Source organism: Montipora capricornis, chromosome 2 (genome assembly GCF_036669925.1).
Source record: "Montipora capricornis isolate CH-2021 chromosome 2, ASM3666992v2, whole genome shotgun sequence".
In the NCBI taxonomy this organism is placed as follows: Eukaryota; Metazoa; Cnidaria; class Anthozoa; order Scleractinia; family Acroporidae; genus Montipora; species Montipora capricornis.
Window position 1 is genome coordinate 8,547,883 of NC_090884.1, and position 21,442 is coordinate 8,569,324.

General features: G+C 41.9%; 2 protein-coding genes across 6 annotated transcripts in view; one reads left to right on the plus strand and one right to left on the minus strand.

Annotated features, from left to right (window-relative positions):
- LOC138038706 (uncharacterized) overlaps positions 1 to 15,097 on the plus strand; it is a 382,223-nt gene extending 367,126 nt beyond the window's left edge. For 4 of the 5 annotated variants that reach the window (XM_068884724.1, XM_068884721.1, XM_068884722.1 and 1 more), the window contains 3 exons: positions 1 to 3,539; positions 5,522 to 6,127; positions 14,143 to 15,097. The exon at positions 1 to 3,539 is cut by the window's left edge and continues 1,863 nt beyond it. In XM_068884724.1, coding sequence (XP_068740825.1) covers positions 1 to 3,539; positions 5,522 to 6,127; positions 14,143 to 14,526 — 4,529 coding nt within the window. In that variant the 3' untranslated portion in view covers positions 14,527 to 15,097. Of the gene's footprint in view, positions 3,540 to 5,521; positions 6,128 to 10,324; positions 10,415 to 14,142 lie in introns of those variants that run through there. The other variant, XM_068884723.1, reaches the window with a different exon arrangement.
- On the minus strand, positions 7,017 to 8,584 carry LOC138038234 (melanocortin receptor 3-like). The gene has a single exon (XM_068884042.1). It carries the CDS (start codon positions 8,582 to 8,584, stop codon positions 7,652 to 7,654), a length of 933 nt encoding a protein of 310 aa, XP_068740143.1. The 3' UTR covers positions 7,017 to 7,651.
- Positions 15,098 to 21,442: the final 6,345 nt, after the last annotated feature.

Below are 21,442 nucleotides of genomic sequence, written 5' to 3' on the forward strand. Positions count from 1 at the left end.
AGTCTGGAATTCACCACTTCGAATATGGAATAAGCAGAAATCGAGGGGGAGCTATGGATGTTGTTCCATTCAGTAGCGTGGGACTAAATGCTTCTGTTACTGTAAAAGGCCTTTCGCTGTCTGATGACGTATATTACTTGACGGTTTGTGCCGTAAACAATGCCCATCTACGGAAGTGCTTGAGCTCCGACGGAGTGCTCATTGACTTCAGTCCCCCGAGCCATGGTATAGTGTATGACGGGATCATTGAACCGGATCTGAGATACCAATCCTCTCTTTCATCGATGGCCGCTAATTGGGAAGGAGTCTGGGATCTGGAGAGTGGTATTGAGAAGTTCGAATGGAGCATAGGTATAAGTGTGAATGACAAGACCAGTGTTCAAGGTTTTACTGATGTTGGTCTGTCAACTCATGTGAAAAGTAACACTGTTCTCAATTTGTTAAGTGGAACTAAGTATTACGTGCACCTTAAGGTGACAAACCAGGCAGGATCTGTCAGAGAACTTGTTTCGGATGGTGTCATAGCGGATGGAACACCGCCTATACCAAACAAAATCTACCCAGGCCTTGGTTCACAAGATGGATGGCGATACAATGACAAAGATGTGGTTTTTTACTCCGCTTCAGCGTCCGCTATTTCGGTTTATTGGAACAAATTTTCTGAACCAGAAAGTGAGGTCTGGTACTACAAGTGGGCCATTGGCACAAGCAGATGTGGTACCCAAATCCAACCACTCGTTAACATCGGCCGGCGGAACTACGCCAACACAACAATGTCAGAACTAGTATTTATACCAGGAATAAAGTATTACGTCACTGTGATATCACGAAACAGAGCTGGACTTGTATCACAATCATGCTCTGATGCTCTCGTTTTTGACAGCACTCCACCACATCCAGGAATAGTCTATGTGGGCCAATCAACAAAAAGAAAAATTGAAGAAAAATATTTTATAACTGATGTTGACCGCGTAATTTCCTGGAGGGAATTTATAGACCGCGAGAGCGGTATCAGCACATGCAGCATCTTGGTCGTAGATCAGTCTGGTCAGGTTCTTTTCGTCGAGTCTAAAAACTCGTCCTCGGGAAATATTTCGTTGCCTCGAAGTGTTCCCCTTCTTCAAGGTCAAAGCTACAATGTTAGTGTCGAGTGCTTTAACAACGCTGGACTAGCGTCCTCGTCGTGTTCTGTCTTCGAGGTAGATAACACGCCACCTGTCCCCAGTGGTCCTATCATAGTGGGTGTCTCACCCAATAACACGTCACAATATCAATCAAACACGGCTTCCATTGTAGCCACCTGGCCACCGTTCATCGAACTGGAGAGCGGGCTGCTGAACTACCAATTCGCTATCGGGACTCAACCACATCAGCAGAATGTTGTAAGCTTTGAAGATGTACATCTTGCGACACAGGTGATGAAGAGCGGCCTTAGTCTTTTGCACGGTAATACTTACTACGTCACAGTCGTCGCGACGAACCTTGTTGGTTTAAGGTCAAATTTATCATCGCTTGGACTCGTAATAGACACCACGCCACCACAAGCTCCCAATGGTTCCGTTCGTGATGGGGCCACTGGTGGAGACATTGACTATTTTTCTCCGACCATGGATCTTGCAGCGCACTGGGAGGACATCACAGACCTAGAAAGCGGAATCCTGGAAAGCCAATACTGTCTCGGAACCAAACCTCGCGGCTGCCAAATACGAACAACCACGAGAAGTGGAGCTAATAAATCGTTTAGCTGTCCAGAATGTAAGATTAACCCAGGAGAGCGAGTATTTGTGACAGTGCAAGCCACAAACGGAGCTGGTCTTTCGGTTACGCGCTGCTCGAATGGAATTTTGATGGATGTTAGTCCTCCACGCATGGGTGATGTCATTGATGGGAGCCACGTGACTGGAGTGGATTACAACATTGTGCTTGAGAACTGGAATATTTCCATGTCCTGGTTTGGCGCAGAGGATGTTGAAAGTGGCGTTCAATCATGCACATGGAAAATAGAAAGCAGCGATGGAAGCAAACTACTTCAAATTGATGCCAGCAACAATTCGGCATACGGACAAAGAAAAGTGTTTTCTCTCGTGCAAACTTACAAGAAGAAAGGGTTTCTCAGGAACTTGACGTATCATAATGTGTTAACGTGTTGGAACAAAGCATCACTGAGGAGTACGGCTCGATCCAATGGCTTTCGAGTGGAGTCCGTCTGGCCAATTCCCGCGAATATTCGCGATGGCACTATAGAGGGTGCTGATTTCAACTACACAACTAACACGAGAGTGGTCAGTGCCAATTGGGACCCTTTCTTGGACGATAACAGCGAACCAGTGATTGATTACCAGTGGGCAATAGGTACAGAACGTTTCAAAGACGATACCTTAGGTTTCACAAGTGTTGGGTTGAGAACAAGTGTTGAAAAAGACCTTGCACCCAACGCACCTGGTCTAGACATTCTGGTTGCCGGTCAGACGTATTACTCCAGTTTAAAAGCACTCACGGCTAGTGGCTTAAACAGTATGGCAAGCTCCAATGGATTTATAGTTGACCCCAGTCCTCCGATTACAACAGAGATCGTAACAAGTCACGTGGTTACAGACCAAACAACACGAAGCATCGAAATTCGTTTTTCTTGGGACGGTGTGAAGGACTATGAAAGTGACATAAGGAGCAGCGAATACTGCTTAGCAACCACGTCCCAAACCTGCGTGAGTGGTTCCACATCAGCAGGAGCCTTAACCTCTGGAACCATATGGCCCTTTGTTCCTCATTTGGGTGAAGCGTATTATGTTACAGTATTTGTTCAAAATGGAGCTGGTCTGACCTCCGTGATGTCCTCGAAGAAGTTGATATTTGATATTACTCCTCCTTCCCTTGGAATGGTAATCGATGGAGTTGAGCATGACATTGACTTTACAGATTCCATGGACTCCTTAGAAATTTCGTGGAAGGATTTCAAAGATGAGGAGTCTGGAATCTCCAGTTGCTCGTGGTCACTCATTGAACAGAGTGCATCGGATAACAGTTCAGCTTTTGGAAATGACACTGTTGTGTTTACACAGTCGGTGGGAATTAGTGGTAATCTGTCTCGCAAGAATCTCAGTCTTGTACCTGGCGCTAGGTACATCAGCAGGATTACATGTTTAAATGGTGATGACTTTAGTAGCACATCCTCATCTGATGGCATTATTGTCGACGTAACACCACCCAGTCCCAGTCTCGTCCACGATGGTTCTTCTCTTCAGTATGATATTCGATACCAGTCATCAACAAGTGTGGTAGAGGCAACCTGGGAACCGTTCAGTGATGCAGAAAGTGGTGTCGTCAAATACCGCTGGGGTATAGGAACATCACCAGACCTTACGGACTTGATGAATTTTACAGATGTTGGCATAGCAGCCACAGCAAGGAAGGACAATCTTACACTAACTCACGGAAAACGATATTACGTTACAGTAGAGGCTACGAATGGCGCCGGGATGACGTCACATGGATGGTCTGACGGGTTCCTTGTTGACGTTTCTCGTCCTGAGTTGACCGAGGTAAGAAATAGTTTTAGTGTCATGTTTCTTTTAATTGCTCAGGGCTGGCTTTCACGAGCGACTCGAGAAGAAGCGCAGCAAAAAACGCAAACTCAGTAGCGTCTTTTAAAATCATTAGTAGGATAAGACAAAACGTGACGACGAGTTAATGCTTTCCGCGCATGTTGCAGGTACGTACGGTTGTGCTTACCAAAATAAGCCTTAAAATTTAGGGCTCGAAATTGCGACCAATACAGTCGCATTTGCGACTAAATTTTTTCCTTTGCGACTAAAATGTCTGGAGAAGTCGCAAATTTGCGACTTGTTGTCAGCTTCCCTCTTTCGAAACAAAAGGGTTAGCAGTTGCCACTTTGCTGTAAACCAGCCATTTTTCGCACTCATTTCACGACAACGAACCTGTTCCAATAAAGCAATTAAAATGCTTTATTGGAACATGTTCGCTGTCGTGAAACGAACGCGAAAAATGGCTGGTTTGAGATATGTCCAGGTTTGACCCTAATTAGATGTACGAGGATTTCAATAAGCGTCACGAAGTGTCCCCTTGCTCTTCTAGCCAACTTCAACATCACTTGTGTCTCAGAATACAGACAGTTTATGTCACAAAGTGTCCCCCAAATGCTGCTCTTTAAGTGAAGATTAACTGCTGCATTTACGCAAAGCTAAAAATAACGCTAACCTTTACCCTTACCTTATTGTTGAAAATAGGTAGCAAATGCTTAGACTTAAAGGGACACTTTGTGTTGGATGTCAAAATTGGGCGTCCATCTAATTAGGGTCAAACCTGGACATAAGTTTGGTTTACACAAATAGAAATGCAACCTACTTTACGCCTTCGTTCGCGGCAGGCATCAATCAATAAATCGATGCTCAATCACAGAATCAAAAATTCAAACCCACCCAAATCGATAACATACAAATGCAAATCAATACTAAAAAAAGCAAGACTGATTTACAAAGTGGGAGAATTATAAAAAGGACACGTTAAGAATACGAAAATTTTGAAAAAACACATTTAAGTTTACAAAGTTTGCAAGAATAAAAAGGGTAACAGAATGGACAATATAACTGTAGCTTAAAGTGGTACTATGATCAAAAAATCATTTCCTTTTTTTCTTCAGATTTTGAAAGCGTGTTCGCTTAACACCTAACTGGCAAAATTTTGCGCTTTGAGTTTTATCCAAAGGCTGTTTGTTTTGAGTGTAAGTTTTGGATTTCACGGTCCGCCATTATTCACGTTCAAATCTGGCCGCATGGACCTCAGAGGGTTGGAGCTAGAGAAAATGACGTCATTTACTCACTACATGTAGCTTAAAATTTCAGCGTGTGAACGCAATTTATTATATATGCAAAACACCGGTTTAAAAGTCTGAAAGCCTGAAACTCCCGTGCTGCATATTAATTTGGCCGCGTACACACGCATTGCATTCTTAAACCAGTGAGTCTTTGACGTCATTTTCTTCTCGACCCAGCTCTCTCAAGATTTTAAAGTTCGTAATGGCGGACCAATAAATAAAAAAATTCCAGGTAAAATAAACAGGTGTCTTTTTAAAATCAGAACTTAAAAATTGGGTCAGTTAGTGTTTAGTTAACATAGTTTTGAAATCCAAAGGAAAAAATGATTTTTTTTTGGTCGTAGCACCACTTTAAGACCTTGTAACAAAAAACAGATAAAACAGTATGCTTTGCTCTCCGTTTGGAATTTTGGTAAGCAAGAAAAATTTCAGTTTTGCACAGAATTTAAAAGATATATAGTGTAGCTATGTAGTCGGGTACTGTTGCTTTTTCTTTCCCAACCAAGATATACCTTAAGATTATAGTGTAAAGTAATTCCTAGCTAGGTACCTGCTCAAACCTTTACTTGAGAATTATATGGGAGACTAACACCTCCTAGCTTCTGTTCTTTTTGTTTTTACCATTCTCATATAATGTAAACTAACTGACTCGTCTGATAATCTGCCTCATCGTGTTTTCCATCTTTTCAGCTTTCACGGGGAAAGAGAATATGGCTTGAGCATAGAGACAACCTACAAGCATTGTGGAAATCAAGTGATCCCGAAAGTGGGGTCACTAAAACTGAATTCTGTGTTGGGACAGTAGCCATTGGCTGTCAGATTAAATCCATGACCGAACTTCCTTGGAATTCTACTCACGTGACTTGTGATGACTGCCAATTACGTCATTTAGGGACATATTACGTGACTGTACGCGTTACAAATGGAGCTGGCTTGTTTACGCTATCAACTACTGAGGAAATAAAAGTGGACTTAACGGCACCATTGCTTGGTGATGTAATCCCCGTTAATGATGTCACGCAATGCTTCTCCAACTGTTTGTTAATTGCCAACGTGACATATTTCGCAGACGAAGAATCAGGTGTAAAGTCCTGCAGTTATGCGATTCGAAATAGCACCCATTTCATAACAAACTACACAAACAATGGATTATACAAAACCATCCAAGCGGAAGGCTTACAGCTAGTCGCTGGTAACAAGTACTACGTAACTTTAAGATGCGAAAACAATGTTGGACTCATCGCAGAGAAGATGTCCATTCGACCAGTTCTTGTAGATGATACGCCTCCCACAAAGGTAACAAAGTCCTGCGTTTTTAATTACGCTTAGGGTCTTTAACAAAGAGGGTATTTAACAATGATTCTACAAGGGCGCGCTGGATATGAAGTCATATATAACCAACGAGGCGCTTAGCGCCGAGTTGGTTATAATCATTTCTTAGTATAAATACACGGGTGATTATACAAAATCGCGCGCTCTCATTGGCTCGGATTATCAGTCGATAATCACCTCGACGGACAAAATGGCTGCCAGTAGTCGTTTTGCCACTGTAAGTGAAGATAATTTCGCGTTGAAATGTTTTTTTTTTCTCTTTTTTGGAATAATCACCTGTGTATTTATACTAAAACAATTATTCGCCTCAGGCTCAGTGATTATTGGTGAATATTCACCGATAATCACTTCGCCTTCGGCGAATAATTGTTAAATATCCAGCAAGTCCTAGTAGAATAATTGTTTTGTTAAAAACTCTAGGATCAACAACTCTTCCACTGAAGCATCGATTTCTGAATCGGTCAATTCCGTTCCAAAAAGGCTTTTGTCTGCCATTTTTCAGCTCGCTTTTTGCTGACGCGTTCCGTGACCATATTAGGTACAGCAGGTATAGGAGCTGATAGTCTGTGTCCAGCGAGCTAATGAAAATGCTGGAAATCTGATATCCGTAGTTCAGTTTTTAATACAAGGAAATGTTACGTTTTTGCAAACGTTGGCCGTGTAACGTAGCACTTATATTTCAACAGTCGTAACGATTAGAGAGTAATGGTCAGTAATGTCCAGTGCTAGTGCTACACGGCCAACGTTTCCCGTCTGACCTTGTAGCTCAGTCGGTAGAGCAGCGATGATCTAACTCGAAGGTCGTTGGTTCAATTCCCACCCTGGTCAGAGTTTTCTTCTGTCCTTGTGTGGGCCCATTTCCATTAGTAGGGCTAACGCTCATATGGTTCATATGGGTAGAAAAATAGCACTTCACATTACTCTGTAATAGTTGAGTCAGTTTTTAATGAATGCGCATATTCAGGCAAGCCTAAATACGCGCATTGAGAATAAAATTTGAAACAACCATACGTATTTTAGGTATCTAACTATTTATTTAGAAGAGAGACTTAGACCAATAAAGTTGAAAAAACAAAACAAAAACAAAACAAGACCGACTCTTACCCTTACATATTCACAGAGCCATATTGCCAAGGTATATATTGTTAGCAAGGAACAGCTATTACCGATCTGCTGACCACGCTCGTTGCCCAACCTGTTTTTCTTTTCACTGCTGGAGGTTTTAACTTTCCCGCTAAATCGTGTGTTCACAAATTGCAACTCGGTGTTTTCATTATTCGATAAGTTGCAATTATTTTCTTATAAGTTTTCCTGAGTATCAGGTAGCCTTTTCTCGTATAGTTAGCGGTTCTTAAGTCCTAAATATGCATGTGGCCTGAAATAAAAACTGTTTGTCAATGTGCTGTCAAACCTTGTGTTCAGCATAAATCGTGCACCTCTTAAATTCTTGAGAGAGTCTATTGTAGAAAATACTTGATGGGAACTTGCTTATTCATGAGAAGAATGCAAGCAGAAAGTTCTTTTGAAAGTCGTCTTGAGAGCATTTCTGAACTCAAGTAAACGAAAGCAATACATCAGCGGATTAATAGACGAATTGGAGAGCATTAATGTCAAGGTGAATTCGTACACAATAACCACTTCTTTTTTTGGCGAAGATGACATGTTACCTATTGCAGTGGAGACAAAGAACGGAAGGTAACAGAACAGGTAGGTGAAAAAGACGCACAAAGTGTTAATGGCCGATCTCTGTAGCCTCCTTAGGCGAACGTTTTCGAAGTCATATATCTGCGTTGGTATTTGACTCTGGATTTGAGATTTGTGGCGTCTCACAACAAAGTACAATTTGGTATAAACAGCAAATGTCACTACGAGGGAAATTCCGACAAAAGCGGCTGCGACGTTCGAGTAAATAAGAAAGCCTTCAAGCCACACAAGAGTTATTAAACCATTCACTGACCAAAGAACTACCTGTGTAATCTTCGTTTTTCTTTCTGTCACGAATTCGTGGTAACGGAGGTTCAACGTAATCGCAAGATACCTGTCTGTACCAATGACTGTGATGTATAAAAGGGAAACACCGGCGAAGAATGATATGGCTATGCTATAAACCGAGTTTATGATACAATGTGGTGTAGTGTTATTGTAGAGACTGTACATCACAGAGACGTACAAAGGATGAACCACAAGTCCTACTCCGAGGTCAGTCAAGGCCAGCCCACATAACAAATAATTTGATGTTGTGCGCAAAGATGGAACGTGCAGGAAACTGAGCAGAATGGAAAGGTTTCCCAAACTTGCTGTTAACATGAGAAATACATTTGCAGCGATATTGACCAACAGGACATGTTTTTCTCCGATCAGGAACAAAACAGGTAACGTGATGAAGCATTGGCTACTGGTTTCGTTGGACGATCCCCTCATTTACGCTGACCCTGGCAAATTTGAGTCCACACAGTAAGGACTTTCACAGAGCTAACGCAATTCAATTCTGGCCAAATCGACCTGTTTATGTAAATTCAGTTAGTACATTCAAACAGCTGCCTTCTTCGTATAAACTTTTAATAAAATTCGACATAGCGTTTTTCTGACTGGTGTCTTTCAAAATTGTTGATTTAATCACAGGTACCCCAAGCTAACAATGTAATTTGAGCATCACGATCCGTTAAAATTATAAGCGTTTGAATAGGTATTTGCAAAAGTATTTAGGAGTCGAAATAAAGAACATGAATCGAGCGAAAATGCCTTACCTTGCCTTCCCGATACCTTATCAGTGTTTTTGTGGCGTACTTTGGCCACTGATTTCAGCGCTATTCCAGTGGGTTGTAGGTTCGCTGTTTTCTCTTCCTAGGGAAATTATATATATGAGAGAGAAACGGTAGAACTAAAACTCCCTAGAATCGCGCTGAAACGGCCAGAAATGCTAAGAATATGCCATAAATAAGACAAGGAGGCAAGGTGAGAAATTCTGATGTATTTTTATTTCTAAATTAATGCCCTAAATAACGATCGCTAAATTCCCGATGCAAACCCTTATAAAATTTATGTAAAGCAACGATATACTCCGTGATCTTGGGGTACCTATGATTGAATGAAGTTTTGCGAGTCCGTGTTTGCTGTTTTTTTTTTTGGTTTTCTCTGAGGTGTTAAAGAACAGAAATTGTCAAACACTGACTCAGGTTGATTGCGCTTGTAACATGGAATGAGCCATTCATTTCTGTTCCCTTTGAGATTCGAGAGAACCACATTGGGCTGTGTTTAATTTACAAATGTCATGGAAACATGTCATATTAACGGTATGTAAAACATTAAGGCACCTGTCGTAATCGTTGCTGTGTTAAACGGTTAACCTTTTGCTAAATATTCGCATTATAAGGTAAAGGTTGTTTGTAGTTTAAGAACTCATGTAAATGCTGTAATAATCGAATCGCTTTTCAACCTACGACTGATTACCACTCAACGCGCTGCGATTGCCAAAGGTTTTTAGTCAATTGACAGCACCTGCCTTTCCTTGTGAACTAATGCGCGATCAACTCGAAACTTCAACATTTCCTCTCCCCCCCCCCCCCTGCCCCTCGGGCATTTGAACTTTTAAAGACTGGATCGTTCAAATTCCCTCTCCCTCAGGCCAAAATGGTGTTCAAATGCTCCGGGGGTGATGTTGAAGGTTTTATTTGATCGGCGCATAAATCATGGTCAGAAAAAGACGAGGGTCGCTCTATAAACCAGTCCTGCATAGCATGTTTACCGCAGTGTGAATTTTGCTGGCCCATCATCTTGTTGATATCGAAAATCTCGGGATTGTGCCGTTTTCCAGTGAAATCTCTTTGCTCCCAGCGAAACTCTTCCAGCATCGTTCCTGTTGCTTCTTAAATATTGTTGAATTGTTGAGTACTTTTTAATGCTCTTATGCAAAGTTAACGCTTTGTTTAAAGTCCTCTTTCATGAATGCGCATGACATGCTTTTTGTTTGCGTTTCTTCAGTAGTGTAGTACAAGCCGAAATCTTAAAGGTTTCATTGGCTTAGACAACACTGTAAAAGACTACAACTACATAACACGAACGTGAAATTGTAAAAGTCGGGAAATAAGCATGACTCAGTGCACGGGCTGTCTTAATGAACTCACGCTAATCATTTTACCGCCAAACAAATTGTCGTTTTAGATGAAAATGCTACCGTCTGAGAAGCAAGATAGAGGAGGCAGTTTAGAGCGATTTTACGGGATTTCAGAGCTCTAATAATCATCATGGCTTAGCTTGGTGGGGCAATTGAAACCAGTCCAACTACTACTCAGTGATGATAATGCGGTGAAAACTTTCGTTCTTGGCAATGGTTAAGCTCGAAGTATATTTTACATTTAAAGCCATCTGCCTTTTTGTACCTGGGCCAATGTTGGTAGTAGTCGTGACAGGGAGCAAAACCGATCTTGGGTCATGCATGAAACCCTGTTATATGCATAGTCTGATTTCCTCTTCTTATTTGAAACTCAAAACAGCGAAAAGATGGAGGATAGTTTACAAAAACATGCACTACTCGTCATGCCTTAAGGCACTTTTACTTCATTCACTCTGGATAAAGAAGATGGGCATCTCCACCTTGGCTGATGTACTTGGTCTGTCGTCCGTCATTGAGTTTTGCTTATCTCGTTGTAACTGTATTTGACTGAGATAAATCTGGATTCGTTGCCTTCGGTGTTATGTAGGTGTAGATATTCTATTAAGCTTACATTATGCCCTTACATTATTATCTGGCTGAAGAGCCCGCTTCAAGATCGACACAGTCTGTTACAGTTAGTGGAAGTGAAGCCTGCGTCTGTTTATATTGGCGCTGATTCTGCTCCTTGTCGCCCGCGATCCCTCTTCTCTTCCCACTGGTCCCCTGTCCTTCTTGCACACACTATAACACAGGTCTTGGCGGCAAGCTTCCAGGCGCCTCTGTCTGCGGTTGTGACTTCCAGGTCAGCTCGGATAATGTTGCCAGCCTTCAGATCTCGTTTACAAACGTCCTTGAATCGAAGCATTGGCCTGCCAGCAGGTCTGGATAGGGTGGTGAGCTCGCCATACAGGATGTCTTTTAGGATCCGGCCATCCTGCATGTGGGTGACATAGCCAAGCCAACGTGGGCGTCTCTGCGAGAGGAGGACAAACATGCTTGGTCATCTTGCTAGGGCCAGTAATTCTTTGTCTAGGATACGATCCTGTTAGGTGATGTCCAGGATCCTCCTCAGACAGCACAGATGGAAGGCGTTATGTCTGCGCTCTCGGCGAGTGAAGAAAGTCCATGCATCGCTGTCGTAAAGCAGTGCGCCCAGAACGCAGGCCTGGTGGTCAGCGTGGAGGTCTCCCAGACACTCTTCATTAGGCAGTCCATTGCTGACGCTGCCTTGCCTATCCGGATGTGTAGCTCCGTATCCTGGGAGAGGCTGCTGGAGATGGTGGAGCCGAGGTAGGTAGAATCCTGCACAACCTCGAGGGTGTGGTCAAAGATGGAGATGGGCTGCTAACATCTTGGCCCAATTGTGAGGCCGAACTTGCCACATATATATGCAAAGCGGCTGATTGGTCCTTGTAAGGCTTCCTCAGTGTAAGCAGTCAAGGCAGCATCATCGGGCGAATAACCGAACAGCATCTCCCGGAGCAGACACGTTGGTCTTTACGTGCAGGCGAGCAAGGTTAAAAAGGCTCCCGTCGCCCCTTGCGTGGATGTAGACACCATCTTTAGTCTGGTAGAGGGCATAACACAGCAGCAGATAGAAGGTGCCGAATAGCGTCGGAGCGAGGAAACAGCCTTGTTTCACGCCGCTTCGGCTTGGGAAGGGTTCTGGAGACGATTCGTCGTACTGGACAGTGCCTTTCATTTCAACGTGGAAGGACGTAATCATCTGAAGAAACTTAAGGGGCGACCGATCCTGTAAGGTAAAGTGAGGAGCCCTCTCCTGCTGACCAAGGGAAAGGCCATGGTCAGATCAATTAAGGCGATGTAAAGTGGCTTTCTCTGTTCGTGGCACTTATCCTACAGCTGTCATGTCAACAATTGACCCTCCCACTTTGAGCCTCAAGGTAGACGCGTTCAGCAAGTGAGTGAACTCAGTTCAAAATCACGCAGATGGAGCCCTTGCCGACAATGCACTATACAGTGTAACGAGATTCCACAGTAAGTCAACAACAACAATGCTTAGAAGTGTTGTTGTGCCCAAACATCTCTGGACTGCAGAGTGTGTTTCTATCCACCAAGGAAAGGGACGATACGCTGAAATCCATGTTTAAATATAGCAGAACAAAACTTACGAGTTGACATTTGAACTCATTGTATGATTTTTTTTTCAAACAATACCATTACTTGCCAGGTAGCCAATACCCACCTCTGTAGCAAATACTGACTTTTAGTAGCAACTACCCATCCTTCGTATTTACAAGCGTAGCAAATACCCAGCATATGTATTTGGTACAGTGGCAAATACTTACTTTTCGTAGCAAGTACCGACCGTTGGTATCTGCTACTGTAGCAAGTACTTACCTATGTAGCAAATACGCACTCTTGAATAAATGCTACCGTAGAAAATGCACTTCTCGTAGCAAATACCCACATAACTCTGCCCCCCCCCCCCCCCTCCCCCTCCTTCGTTGTTTGTCAATGATATTTCTCCTGTTTTCTCGAGCACTCATTTCTCTTCCAAGTTGAGCATCGCTTACTCTTCGCTTCCTTGCTGGTTTTTTTCTCACTCCCTTTCTCTTTTTTCTTCTCTGTACGAAAATACTTTTGCAAAGTTTTACTAACGTAAACGCAATGTCAAATGCAGTACGCTGGCCATGCACCTTCCCGCCAAATAGGCGGGTTCCACCAGTGCAACATTTCGCGTATTGGCGAACATGAAAAACGTGCGTTCGTACGGACGGTCGATCGTGCAATGGCGTCATAAACATTTCTCGCATCGATGGGTTGCCATGGGTGCTGACCAATTTGGAAAATTATTCCGGTTGGAGTGACCATTCTATAATGACAAGCGATTTTCCAACTGTACCGTGCAACCGAACGAAATTGCACTTACCATTATAACGTTTCATCTTCAAAGCTTGGATCCCAGGCCTTACCTACCCTCATAGCTCGATTTCGCGTGAAATATGGCCTGGAAACGGAATGATTGGTACTATGGTACAGGAGTACCCAGAATTGCGTTCGTTTGGAGCGAAAAATCAGGAGCATCTCTGGAGGAACTCCACATTTTCCAAACGGATTTTTCGAAAAACGACTGTTCCATTTGACTTTTCACCGAAATTTCCGGAATTTTTGGCTGAATGGTAAGCACCTCAGTTTTTGTACGGTGCTCCGCTAGCGTACTCCCGCGGCTATAAATTAGTCAGCTATGACAGAACAAGACTGTGTAACGGCGGAAAATATCACGCCACTTTTTACGGACCGGTATATAATGCAGCTCCATTGTCGTTCGTTGTGTATTTTTGGTGCCTATGGTTTTTGAACCAATCACCAGAGCTGCGTGGACACTGACTGAAGAGGTTGCTGGTAACTAAATAAACCGTTCAGCCCCATTTATCGAGCTTTCGTCAACGTCTTGATGTCGTATATTAAGACCAGCTTAAGCTTTGAGAATTAATGAAAGTCGTCCGCAACGTTTTGACTTTCTATCTTTACGGCATCAAGTCAAAGTGGTAACCAGCCTTTTGGATACACTTCAATTCATAACATTTGTGAGCATGCTAATACTCACCTCTTTCCTGCTTGTGGACCATTCCTTGACAGCGTAGCGAGTAATGATAACCTTTAAAACATTTCAATAGACAGTCCCTTCTCAGTCAGTCAAACCACCGCCCTCTTTAGTCATGCAAGCGAGCCGAACGTTCTCTCCCCATTCTTCCTCGCTTGCGTGACCAAAGTGGGCGGCTCGACTGACTTAGAAGGGACTGCTAACAGAGTACGAAAACGTTACTGTTTATAGTATATTGTTCATTGAACTCTCTTCTAGGGATCAGTCATAGTTAGTCCAGACCGTACGCATGACGTGTTTGGCATACACTCCAGCTGCCACCTTTTCAACAAAACACTGCGGGCTCACTGGTTTGGTTTTAGCGATGAAGAATCGGGAATTGATGGTTTTCGAATTGCAGTTGGAAAACAACCGAACACAACGGACATTCTCCCATTTCAAGACGTCGGCATCACAACCAATGTTACGCTGTCGCTAAATAACGTAGCTGGACTGTTTGAAGGCGATATAGTGTATGTAACAGTTCAATCACACAATCCCGCAGGACTGGTTATGCAAAGTACTTCTCCTCCCACAAGGTTGATTTCAGCAGGCAGCGATGCGTATCTGGCCGAAGGAGACTTTTTCTGCCTTAATGTATAATTTTGATAAGAAATGCTACACTTCAAACACAGTCAAACTCTATGCTACATATATTGATAATATGTCACAAATATTAGGAATTCATATTTGTTTGTTTGTTGTTGTTGTTTTTTTTTTTTTTGCAGCATGATCTCATAGAGTAGGCTTGGATAAATTCTGCCGCGAGAATTTCGAGCAGAATAAAGAGGCGAGCATTCTGCCGGCACAAAAAGGGATTTTCGAGCAGAATTTGAGCAGAATAAGGGAAAATCAGCGGCACTAATGATATGCATAACAGTTGCAAGAAAAATTCAAAACTAAATTAAAAAAAAAAGGAAAATACCATGTGTTTGATTTGATTTTTTGACTTAAAGTAAGATGAATTAGATTTTTGCTACGCATAGCGAAGTTTTTGGGGGTTCTATATTTGCGAAAATAAATACGGCCCGAAGGGCTGGAATTTTTTTCGGATACCGAGCAGAATTTATCCAAGCCTGTCATAGGGTCGCAAAAGGTCAGACAAGACTATTGAAAGTCTTTTGTAAATTTAGTCACTTCAACAGATAACAATAAAAGTAGTGTAAGATGTTAATATGGAAAATATGCACATCAGGCCCGGGTTGCTCGAAGCATGGTTAGCGCTACCATGGAAACCTACAGGTTTTGATATCTCTTAACCAACAGTTAGCGCTAACCAGCCTTTGAGCAACCGGCCTCAATTTTTTTTTGGTCGAGTTTGCCATTGTTTTAAAGGCCCACCTTCAACAGACAGGCTTTTCGACCGTTTGTTTTTGTCATGGAAATTTGCATTGCTTATCGTAGCGATCTGATTGGATGAATTTCAGCTTTAACGGGATTTTTGTATATGAAAATTGTTCCACGGGACGCAATGCTTGTCAGTTGAAGGTTTGCCTTGAACTGCCAGTGAACCTTTGGTTGCCACTTGAATAGCGAGCTTACGCAATAGGAAGGCTGGAAGACTCAGGACGGCAGAATGGCGAAAAAATGTCGCGCGAGACTGTGCATTCCCGATCTTACGCGACATTTTTTCGTCATTCTGTCGTCCTAGGCCCAGTTGTTCGAAAGCCGATTAACTTAATCCAGGATTAGCGTTAACTTTTGTTTCATGTTTTCAACTTTTTGTGAAAGTTTGTTTTGCTTATTTTGTTTTTCAAGATTGACTTCCTCTAATGTAAAGTTTTGCCGAATATCAGCGTTGAACAGCATTTGTACGTAGGGAAATAAACTCCTTGGTTAATTTTTAATCTGGGATTAGCGGTAAGCGGCTTTTGAACAACCGGGCACTGAGTCCTCCAGCCGCCCTGTCGTGTAAGCTCGCTAATATTACGGAGCTTTAGCAAAGACAACGGCGACGGCAACGAGAACGTCACAAATTTGCATATTTAGTGGGCAAAAACAATAGTTTTTCTCCCCTAAATTAAGGGCCGCTCCTAACGGTTTCATTCCTGAGGGACTGAAACACTTTTGTCATATTAAAAGGCTTGGAATAGTCGCGAAGTGATCGCAATAATCTGAATTTATATTTTTATATGACGTTCTCGTTGCCGCTCCCGTCGTCGTTGCTAAAGCTCCCTATTAACAATGGAGTGACGCAACGATGAACTTAAGTTGAAAAGTTGACGACAAGATCTTGACCTAGTCTCTCTTTCATGGCTATACATGAACAATTTGCAACCTCCTTTCCCATCATAAAGTGGCGGCACACAACATTGCGTCTCGTAACGGTAGCCGCGGGAAATACAGATTTTTCTTTGCACATCATGCAATCTCGTCCCCAGAGTCCCCTTTTCTTTTGGTCAGCACCAAGAACACGGACTCTGGCCACTTTGAAAGACCTCAGACAGCAATGACCAGAACCAAGGTTGGTGACCAGCGGTTTTCTTTAAAACAATGGTTTGCTGGGGGTGCTAAGTCTCGCGGGCTCAGAAAACCTGGTTGTGGTCATTGTTATTTAAGGTTTTTCAGCCACTTTGGCCAGAGTCCGTGTTCTTGGTGCTGACCAAAGAACGCGGACTCTGAGGACTAGATTGCAAATTAAGTATCATACGATGGTGCAGAACGCATGCGCATTTACAAAATTTCTACTTTTTCCGTGTCAAACTGTTTCGACGGTACCAACGAGTCTGAAGACTCCGTTTCGTTAGCGGAAATTTCTACTCGTGACAAATTGCTAATATTTCTTCAGTGTTTCGTACAATTTTAATTTGTCGCTGGTCTCTTCCACGGTACCTGATATTGTTGTTTGCTCCTATGGTTTTAAACAAGAATAAGAATCAAGCAGACAAGGAGTGCAATGGGGTGGAACTTCATCACTTTCTAAGTAAATAGTTATTAAACCTACCACGCAGTTTCATAACATCGAATAATTTGAATAGTCACCGAGACAACACCTCTCCTACCGTTTTTACATGTTTTAAAGAAACAGAAGCACTGCACCAAAGAGGGGAAGTTTTATCATCAATTCTAATCATGTATTCTTGCATTTGTTGGAAAGAAAAGATTTCGCTTTGATGAACCAAACGATGTTTTTGAAGTTGATATTTAATCAAGGCATGTTTCGGATGAAACATTATCCATCGTCAGTTGTACAATGAGGAATAAAGTGAAGTTGTGCAACAAGTAGTGTAAAAGAGAAGATTATATTTAATATAACATAGTGACAGTTTGCAAACTTTCCCTGATTACGTGGCACGTATTTCCAATATTTCGACGAAATAATCTCAACCAACAACGGTAGAAGTGTCAGCTTTCCTTAATATATTTTCTATAAAAGTTCTGAAAATGTCTTGTTTTTGAAAATCCAATAAGAACCAAAATTACAACATAAATCACTATCATTGAAGCCAGTGGATACCTGCACACCAGCCAGTTACGAGCTTGCACTATGTACTAAAGAAAAATCCAACATTTTAGCGTTTAAATGGGGTCGGTGCTTTTCTTATATAGGAGACACTTGCGGCCTCCTAGAAATGGCAAAATTGCATTAATATGCCTAGTTCCTAGCAAAGATTAGGCAAACCATACACATCTAAAAAAAAATGAAAATTTGCCAAATTACTCTCTTCTTTTTGGTCACTTGCATCTCCCTATACCAAACTCAATTGCCCACTTGTTGCCTGAAGACAGTAAAAATGGAGTTCAATAATCATTCCCAGAAAAAAAAATGGGACACCAACGTGGTCTACATTTGTTTGTCTGAGGAAACCAACCAATACCGCTCTTGACATAAAAGTGTTTTCAGTTATTTGCCAAAACATAATTTAGTGATACGTAATACGCATTTATTTGACATGTTTTACAATTTGCAATGCTTGTCTAGTGTCATCTTTCTAAGGATTTGGTAATCATTACTCTTCTTGTGTCCTTCTCAGGACTATACACTCACATGGATGATTGAACTTCACTTTGTTACGTTTTGTCCCCTGGGGGGACTCGCATATGAAAGGGGCAGCGATGCTTGTCATCTCACTTAGGGCCGATTTACACGGTGCGATGTTTGTCGCATGCCACAAGCTCACGACAGGCTTAAAACATGACTTACGACTGTCGTAGCGTTTTAAAACATGTTTTAAAATGCTAGGACATTTTTCCTGACGTACACAACAATCGTAAATCATGTCGTGGGCCTGTCGTAAGCGACTGTCGCATGCGACAAAAATCGTAACGTGTAAATCGGCCCTTAGGGATGTAAACTTCAGATTTTAGTCCCACTAAGGGTGTTGTGGGCAAAACACCATCATTTGTTTGCAGCCGTGGAGTTCCTTTTTAGGGTTACATGCAAAGATGAATATAAATATACCAGTATGTTCTATGTTTTAAATATGGTCTCTTTTAGGCGTCAAAGAAACCTCGGGCCATGTCCAGATTGGTCTCCTTCATATATGAAGTCCCCCCTCCCAGCTTTTTGTCTTGCTGTGTGCTTTTCGATCAATAAAATGAGATTCCCCCTCCTGAATACTTCAATGTGCTGCTTTTTCCCCGGTACTTAGTTCAAAATCACTATGTTGTCTCACTGCAGAGGGATAAGACAACAATTGTGGGATCTCACCGCGTGGATGAAGTTTCGCTCTAGTTCAGTGCAGTTTTCCTTTTCTTATCACATTCACATTTTTTCTCAGTGAAGTTGTCAATGGTTCGAGCCTATGAATTGTATCATCAATTCATGAAGATCATTTGGATCATTTGGATAAAAGTGGTCTAGAGAGGACCGTTGTTGACAATACTGAATGATCTTTTCACATTCTTCATTCACTTTTAACAAAAGTCCTTCTTTGGGCTACTGGGGGTTGTCAATAGTAGGTAGCTGCTGGGAAAAGTCACAGCCAACTTTGTTATCTTGGCCTTTTCTTCAACTACACTGTGCATTTGATACCAGCTTAAGCATTCCCTCTTTTCAAACATGGTAATTTTATTGTGTCTACCTATTAACTTTCTGCAAGTGAGTTAGCATTCATAATTTCAAAGACTATCAGCCATTTTTATCAGAATTAACACAGCCAGGGATGTCAAGGACTGCCGATTGTGACCTTACATAAAAATCTGACACTAAATCACTTTCCTTTGGGCTTTGTTAAAAAAGACCACAAAATTGCTTTATTGACTTTTCTAGTGAAATGAATTTCTTCAACACAATTGACTACTGCAAAACCTTCTGTCAATCATGAACTAACTTCATCAAGTTTCTAAAATAAAATGTCACATCTTTGCAAACTGGACTCAACATACTGTACTTAGTATGAAGTTTCTTCTCAGCATATACCAACACATACTTTACCCTGACAACCTGGTTTTTGGTCACAACATAGTATCTCTCAGGTACATCCCCTCCCACACTGTTCCTTGCTCTAGCTCTTGAGCGGCTCTGCCTTTCATTACTGTCTTTTGATTTTATAGTGCACTTGACATCTGGATGGTCCAACACCTCACACACTGCTACACAACTTAGTTTGTTGCCAATGACACTGTGCTTCCAGCCCTGGCCAAAGTGGCTATACATCATACAAACAGTGAGGTCACTTGACAGATACGTCCCCTCACCAAAAAAGGATGTCTGTAGGTTACAGAATGCAAGGATCTTTTTATTTGTAGATATCACTACAGTGCAGCTTCTGTTTGAAAGACTGTCCAAATTTTCCCTCTTCATCTAGCCACTCAGCTTGCAAACATGTCAGTCAGTCATAAGTCTGTCAGTCAGTCTGTCAGCTAATCAAACAGCCCATTGTCAGTTAGTTGTTGTGCCAGGCCGACAGATAATCTACATATCATGCAATCAGCAAGTCAGTCAAATTTTTAGCCCAACAGTCAGTGCAATCACCAATCATTTTTATACAAGTCAGCAAGTTAGCTTATCAGTCCATCTGCCATACAGCAGTTGATGGGGCAAGACCTTTCTTTAGCAACCTGGGTAGTGACTTATAGTGTGTTCCTTTGGGATGATCCAAAAAAGGATCACTGATCCAAGATCCCTTGGATCATGGTGCGTCAAGAGGTTCCTCGAGAGGTAAGAAACAACAATTTGTTTTTCCCACGTTACCAAGAGGTCAAATGGTACCATCGTAGTATAACCTTTATACCTTTCGATTAGATTACTTTTAAGAATAATTGTCAACTGAACACAAAACAAAATTTAGATCCTATTTGATTCTTCCCAAGTAAACATAAGCAAAATGCGAAGTCTGATCAAATAGTGTAGTGGCAAAATATGAGGTTCCATAGCACACTTGCTACCGAGCAAATATCCAGGACAAAAAAAAACTTTCTTACAATGCATTAGGCGATGCGTCAGTGAGGAGGGGAAACTAACCAGACCGGGGAAACTAACCAAACCGTCCCAAAACTCATCAAATCACTCAAGACAGCGCAGGTCTGACTGTCAATAAAATGGACTTTGTCAAAGAGAGGTTGCTAATTGTTGTGTTTATGGAACGTTTTCCTTAATCAGTTGAATTAAGAAATCGACCGTTGCAAGCTACAGTAAATGTATGAGACCAACAACCGTGTAAAAGAACGTGACGTCACGCGGTCTTGTATAGGGCTGTCTACCCTGGCCTGGAATAGCAGTTTGGATCACACGAAACACAAAATAAGCATAAGATGCGTTTCAAACTTTTCGATCCTTCACTGACACGTGAAACTGGTTACTTGAACAGAGAGGGTACAAAGAAGTTTACCGTCCGGCGTGATATCCCCGACTCCCGCCGTTACGGGATTACAAATCTCGTCGCCATACTTGATTATCCATTGCGCAAACGATTGAAGCATGACCATGATGTGTGACACCTCGGTAAAAACACCCTCAAATGTTACGTACATGTCTTCCATTTATTTTTTTAAAAAGCGCATATGTAACGACAGCGCTCACAATTTCGTAATTTCACTTCTTGTTTATCTTCTTATTGACATGACATGAAAGAAGTTTGTCGCCCGAAATAATTGAATAAGTTCGCAAATCTTTCCATTTGAAAACAAGCCGTTGACACGCTGTATTCAGTTACAATGTAAAGGACTGACATGTAAAGGCAGATATACTTACACAGCTGGGGAATATGTGTAACCCCGAATGCTTTTACGCAATCACAAAATTTGTTTCCAATGTGACATTAAAAATGTTAGTGGGTGGACACCAACAGTGTTCATTTTATTTCCAAGAAGGAGTCGACATAGAAAGCAAGGATTTTTCCTCGTTAGACTAAAATTGAATACATGTACCATGCAGGAGCTCGAGATATTCAGGGAAAATCAACTTCCTCTTAGCTTTCAAAAAAAACGGAGGGACAAAACACTGACAACAAGGCTTTAATCCCGCAAACAATACTTTGGCTACGTGAAATGAAATAAAATAAATCTTGAAATACTATATTTACTTCAGTAAAAGCAGTATTTTGTCTCTGGTCCAGAACAGCACCTCCAACCCCGA

Bases quoted from the DNA above. Each gene is read 5' to 3' on its own strand.
- LOC138038234 (XM_068884042.1), bottom strand. From the start codon at position 8,584: ATGAGGGGATCGTCCAACGAAACCAGTAGCCAATGCTTCATCACGTTA.